The sequence below is a fragment of the Nicotiana attenuata genome, chromosome 12, assembly GCF_001879085.1.
Source record: "Nicotiana attenuata strain UT chromosome 12, NIATTr2, whole genome shotgun sequence".
In the NCBI taxonomy this organism is placed as follows: Eukaryota; Viridiplantae; Streptophyta; class Magnoliopsida; order Solanales; family Solanaceae; genus Nicotiana; species Nicotiana attenuata.
Window position 1 is genome coordinate 33,744,595 of NC_032000.1, and position 6,829 is coordinate 33,751,423.

Genomic DNA, 6,829 nt, shown 5'->3' on the forward strand with positions numbered 1-6,829 from the left:
CGAACCAAACCGACTGTAGGAGTAGCTATTTCAAATTTATTATTACACCTATATATATATATATATATATATATATATATATATATATATATATATATATATATATATATATATATATATATATATATATATATTTGTACAAAGTTTCAATATTTTTATGGTGAATGTTAATAGTTTGCACTTTTAGTATAGTTCTTTACCTTTACATTCTAGTTTGATTGGTAGTTTTCTTTTGTTAAGCGTAAGAATCCATATCGTGTTAAAAATAATATATTTTTAATTGAGTACTTAAATTATTCATCACTATTTGATTCAATTATCATCAATATATCTTGGTAAATAATAGGTTTCTCAAAGGGCAATTGATTTGATAGTGTTACGTCAAAAATGTGGTCGCCGGANGTGGTCAGAGCACTCGATGGCGTTTTTCACCTGGCGTATGGCCATACGTCACGGGCATCACGTCACCGGTCATATCGTTTATTATCATTACTCTCTAATAAACGAGGGGACTATCTGTATTAGGTGATACCCTTTTTTGCTTGAGCCCGACCGGGTTGGGTCCGGTCCGGAGCAAATCGGGGCCATCGAACCCGACCTGGATGCAAGGTAGAACGACGGCCACGTCTACAACCGAGGTCGAGTCATTTCGAGACCGTTACAGAGCTCGATAGGAGTCACCACCGGATGGAGAAACACACAAGGTCGGAAGCCGGACTCGTAACGGATAACCAAGCGTCGCCGGATATCTCGCCCAAACGTGATTTTCTCAACCACTTCAGGCCATTAAGGCGTAATTACAGGGATCCACGATGTAATCAATTTACCTACCTTATTCTTACCCTTAATCAGAATGTATAAAAGGGGATATCTCTAAATTCTGGGGGATCATCAAGCACAATTGTTCTGAGCAGTATTATATTCTGCGATTATTTACTTTAACAGCAATTGTTGAGTCTTTATCTTTATTTTCCTTAACCTAAAAACCTTTTGTATCTTTTAGTTCACGGATCCTTAAAACCCCATATAAATTCAATTGTTATCCGGATTCGAGGGTAAACATTACTAGATTTGGTTTATTTTTAGGCAAAAATCGAAAAGCCGATCGAAACCAGGAACCCCCAAATAAAAGAAAAGGAAAGTTGGGAAGTCAAAGAGAGGGTTGACTGGAGGCAATTTGGTGAGTGAGAGTGTGAGCCTCTCGGTCTACCTAACTACAAATTATAGCTGGTCAATTTTACCCTTCAACCACTCCATTATTACCATTAAACCACTCTGTTCCTTTATTTAAACATAAATCCTTGGATTCGAAAAGTAAAATCAAAAAGTAGAGAGCAATGGAGTCCATTACCATTGAGAATTACGTGTTCCCATCAACAATGGTGAAGCCTCCTGGTTCTACGAATTCCTTTTTCCTTGCCGGCGCAGGTTTAATTAATTTTTTTTGCTTTGTTCTAATCTACTTATGTGTTTACTCTCACTCTAATTTAATTATGTGTGCAGGAAATAGAGGTTTGGAGATTGAAGGGAAGTTTGTGAAGTTCACTGCGATCGGCGTCTACATGGAAGAGACTGCTCTTCCTTTTCTCGCCACTAAATGGAAAAGCAAAAGCTCTGAGGAGTTGGCTAATTCACTCGACTTTTTCAGGGATATCGTCACAGGTAACGATTTATTTGATAGAGTTTAACAGGGGCGTATCTATGTGTTGGAGCATGAGACACGTGAACCCATGCTCATCTCTCGATGCCAACAATAACCCAATAAAATCCCAATAAAATCCTACTAGTGGGGTCTGGGAGGGTAGCGTATACGCATACCTTACACCTACGCAGAAGGAGTAGAGAGACTGTTTCCGAAAAACAAAAAGAGATGCCATGCTCATCTCTCGATACCATATATAATAATGTTATATCTCTTAAAAATTCCTTAAATAAATGAATCCTATGGCATAATGATTATTGGATGCACCTCTACGAGTGAAGTTAGAGGTTCAAATATGAGTTTGTAGGCATGTCTAGTGTCCCTCTTTTGTTTTAATTAAGTATTTTTTTCTTTTTTTTATTTGTTTATTCATTCAAATACTCGTAAGAGGTTCAAATCTCAGTTTGTAGGCATATCTAGTATCCGTCTTGTGTTTTAATTAAGTATTTGCTTTCTTTTCTTTCTTTTTTGTTTGACTTACTCATTCAAAATCCCCAAATCTAACACATTGAAGTCCTTGATCTCCTTTTGTCATCGCAAAATTTTATTTAATTAAAACTAATAGCAGTAGATGATGTAGTATGGTTCAACGATTCCAGCATTTTTTATATGGAGTGTAGGTATATGTATTAAAAATCACTAAAATTGCTAGAACTTTTTTAATTATTTTTTTTTGGTATCAAGTAGAGAAATGTACAGATCAGTTGCCAAAGAAGGGGGAAACCTAATCTGGCAGTCTGATTAATAGGACACAAGTCCCAATTCAAAAAAAAGAGGTGAATCTAGAACTTTTTTAATATTAACCTATAATTTCTAAATGATTATGGATTCCTGTGAGGAACCTAAAGGTTGAACCCGTCAAATATAAATTCTAGATTCACCTCTTTGTAATAGTGCGCATCCATCTTCTTGGAATAGTGATCCCGCCTTTGGAGTTCAAGGCTTATGCACTAACAATATAAAACTAACTTATATGTAAATTATATTGATGTATAAAAAGTTCATTATGTTGTCGGTGTATATACTTAAATCCTATTTGATAAGGCCAAGTAAATAGATTAGTGTCCTTTGTAACATGGTATTGAGGGGAATTATCGGAGAAGAAGATTATGCTATAAAAACAACATGGTTTTGGGATGCAGAAAGAGGTGTTAAATTTATCTCAAAAACTGTAACCACCCAAATCCATCAAATTTTTGGCAGGATGAGCTAAGGATATATATTCATAGGTCAATTTGGGTAGAGGCAGATCCAGGATCTGAACTTTATATAGATTCTATCACAACTCATGTGATTACTGGTTTCGAAATTAATTAATTGAACTTTTTAAATGAATTTCTTAACACATATTTTCTGAGCCAAAATAGTTGAACTCTAAATGCGCCCCTGGTTCTACATGTATATATCTTCAGAGGCGGATTTAGGGAGGCGAAAGTGGGTTGAACCCCCTTTGCCGAAAAATTACAGTGTACATATGAGGCAAAATTTGTTTTGTTCCTTTATATACTATATTTTGAAACCCATTGACATATCCCAAAAGTGTAGCTCAGTGGTAAAGGGGTTCAAAATCTTTGTAAGGTGTTCAGTTCCCACCGGCCACGCTGTCTTTTAATTTTTTAACTTTGAACCCCCTTAGCGGAACTGCTGCCTCTGCCATCGTATATCTTCCTTCTAAACAGGCTATACTTGAACCATATGTGTGATTCTTATCAATATCTAGATGCCATTCCTATGTGAAGTTACTATTTTGTTCTCTATTTGATTAAGCAAATTTTAAAGTCTGAGAATTGAAGATTTAGCTAACTTTGAAAATTTTGAGAATTTTCATATTGAAATAACAATATAATGGGAGAATCGATCTCTTATAAATAAGAAGTTCAGGAATCAGATTGTGAGGGCTTTATTGATATAACATTCTACATATCTACGGTCTTAAAACAATCAAGAGGTTTCTCTCATCTTAATTAAGGTTTGTGAATGTTTTCATACTTTCTCTCTGGCAGGTCCCTTTGAGAAATTCACTCGAGTGACTATGATCTTGCCTTTGACGGGTAAGCAATACTCAGAGAAGGTGGCAGAAAATTGTGTTGCCCATTGGAAAGCAATAGGAACCTACACCGATGCAGAGAGTCAGGCCATTGAAAAGTTCCTCAACATTTTCCAGAATGAAACCTTCTCCCCGGGTGCCTCCATCCTTTTTACTCAATCACCTGTTGGGGCATTGACGGTATGTATGATCAATTATATAGAGCGATAATAGAAATTAGACATTGGCATCATCTGTTAGGACCCTTTTGACAATATTTATGCACCAAAAAGATGAACAACATTTATCTGTAAGCTCATTGATGTTCCTTCTATATTTCTTTGTCTGAGTCCAGATTAGCTTCATTAAAGATGATTCAGTTACTGGCACTGGAAATGCTGTTATAGAGAACAAACAATTGTCTGAAGCAGTGCTGGAATCCATAATTGGCAAACATGGAGTTTCCCCTGCAGCAAAGTGTAGTATCGCCGAAAGAGTGTCAGAACTATTCAAAAAGAGCTACGCCGACGCGTCAGTTTGTGAAAACCCAGGAATTGAGAAATCCTCCGACCCAGTGATTGAGGAGAAACCTACCATTCCAGAAATTGGAGTCTAGTTAGGACAACAAAAAAGGTTATAGTGCTGAAACTCCTTTGTCAACTGAGCCTGATGTTGTCAATGTTGCATGAGTATACTAGAGGAATGATTTAGCCTATGCTTTTCTAGCTTCTCTACTATGTAGTAGTATTCAACAAGGTCCCATCTTTGAAACTGTATTAGCTATGTAATGTGGGAGGCTCAACGTGCCTTTTGATGAATTTAAATCATTATTTATCAAAATATGTTCTTACCAATTGGAGCAGTGAGCAATATGGGGCTGCAGCTGTGATAATATATTCGTATCCATTCCATATTAAAATATGTTCATACCCATTTATCAAGATATGTTCTGGAATGTTTTTCAATGTTTGGATGGAAATATTTATCAAAAGTTAATAATACTATTAGCAAACTAAGAGTGTTTTGATAATAGTTTTTGAGTATGGAAATGACTTCCGCCCATAAGTAATGGAAGTCACTTTCACCATTGTTGTGTTGTCTTCTTCTCAAATATCTTTGTCCCTGTAGGCATTAAACACCCAATAAAAGTACTCTCTGTTTTACTTTAGGTATCCTAAGTTGTTTTTAACCTGAACCAATCGTAGAGAAGTGTTTTACCATTATATATACAAGGTACTTGTTAAAGTAGGATCGAGATCTTTCAAATAATTAAGCTTTGGTTGCATAAGATGCAGTACATTTTCAACAATTCGATGGTGAAAATTTACAGGAGTAGTTTAGTTGGGACAGAGGAGTAGTAAAGTTGCCGCTAGATTTGGAATGAGTGATTTGTCGATTTCTTTGCATGTCTACTTATATCTGGGTACTTGTCTCTATAGCTGCAAGTAGTAATTACATCATTCTGCTGTGGGATAGTCCTTTATATGAAAACTTTTTGATAAAGAATGCAGGTCAATCTTGAATTTTTGAGAATTTTTGGGCCGGCCAGTTTGGCTGTAGGATTAAAAGGAGTGAACTTGATCCTGGTTTCCAATTGGGGAATGTTTTCTGCAGAATGCACATTAAGGTGCCTTTGATATGTCATTCTATGAGAGCGCAGGAGAATATCCTATAATTCTGTTGAATTATCGTCTGTGCTTTTCAAGAAATTAGTGATTAGATATCAATCGAGCTCCTAAGTAAATAGGGGTTCTTTTCTCAAAAGGAGAGTAGTTCTGAAGGTGGTGTTCAGTAAAGAGAAATATTTAAAGAAAGATCCTAGTTTATCTCATTCAAATCTTGCTTTCTCGTCACAGATAGTATGCGTAAGTAATTTTTTTTATAATATGATTATTTTGGAGGTTTGTGGTGCTGAAATGTCTAGGTTTATACGTGCTAAGTATCCAGAGGGGATAATTTTCCATCTTGCTCTATTTATGCATTGGAATCTATTTTATGCAGGGGACTCATAATTGTGAAGCTACAACGTGGACAGGAGTTAAGGCCAAGAGCAATGTCACGGAAAGGAATTGGCAAAGATCATTCGAAATGGTATCCTGCAGCAACTGCGACTTTCTGGTATGAACCAGAGATCTACATCAATGAAGGCATGACGGAAACCTTAACTCTCTAGGAGAAAAGATGATTAGTAGAAAGTAGTCCCATGAAAGTCTTTGACATTGACCCTGAAAACAAATAGGTTGGTTGAACTTCGTACTTTATAGTATGTTTCATCACTATAAGATGCTATACTGCTATGTCTCAACTTTTTCCTCTGAGCTGTTGAACCTACCGGTGGTTCCTATTACTTTTTTATGAACAACATCTCATGTTTTATATGGTGAGGAGCCCGAATGAAACACTCCCTCTGTCCTAGTTAACCTCACCTTATATTGATATCTTTTATCGTGCTCAGCATCTGCCATTCTTTATTTAATCGGCCGTTACAGCTATCCTTGATTGACTAGGGTAGAGTCAGGCCTAAGTAGTCACGTCACTTGCCACTAGACCAAACATTCAGGGGGCATATCTGTTAAGAGTTTCTTTCTGAAACTTATTCAGATTGTGTTGTCGTGATTCTCTTTTCTTTTGAGTTAGGCCTTTATTTTGCATTTTCATCTTTTGCAGGTCAATTGTGGTTGAACCTGTGGCATATACTTAGGATGATGCGGTGCTCAAGAAAGCTAAAGCCATGGGAAAACCGGGGCTCATAGAGATACATGTCAAGGAAGACAGTTTTATTTTCGTTGCTGAATCAACTGGTGCAATTAAAGCTTCACAATTGGTACTCAATGCAGTAGAAGCACTGAAGCAGAAGTTGGATGCAGTACCCTGTGAGAGGAGACGACACTGTGGAAGCAGACGATCAGTTTGGAGAGTTGGGGGCACATACGACGGGGGTAAAACCTCATTGGCTAGTTAAAACTGTCAATGTTGATTTATTTCTTGTAAGCACAAGTCCTCTTTGAACTACTTTAACCATTTTCCATTTAGGACTTCCCTTGACTGGTGGTGGAAATGTAGGAGACTCTTTCTGTTTGTTAAATGAATATGGTTTTTTT

General features: G+C 36.6%; 1 protein-coding gene across 1 annotated transcript; it reads left to right on the plus strand.

The window, feature by feature from the left end:
• On the plus strand, positions 1,313-6,829 carry LOC109235542 (chalcone--flavonone isomerase). Its single transcript, XM_019401697.1, has 5 exons — positions 1,313-1,428; positions 1,504-1,662; positions 3,706-3,929; positions 4,084-5,967; positions 6,396-6,829. The coding sequence occupies exons 1-4, from the start codon at positions 1,338-1,340 to the stop codon at positions 4,342-4,344; spliced, it is 735 nt and encodes a 244-aa protein (XP_019257242.1). The 5' UTR covers positions 1,313-1,337; the 3' UTR covers positions 4,345-5,967; positions 6,396-6,829.

Bases quoted from the DNA above. Each gene is read 5' to 3' on its own strand.
- LOC109235542 (XM_019401697.1), top strand. From the start codon at position 1,338: ATGGAGTCCATTACCATTGAGAATTACGTGTTCCCATCAACAATGGTG. The intron at 1,663-3,705 runs GTAACGATTTAT...TCTCTCTGGCAG, and splicing joins TTTCAGGGATATCGTCACAG to GTCCCTTTGAGAAATTCACT. The intron at 3,930-4,083 runs GTATGTATGATC...GTCTGAGTCCAG, and splicing joins CACCTGTTGGGGCATTGACG to ATTAGCTTCATTAAAGATGA.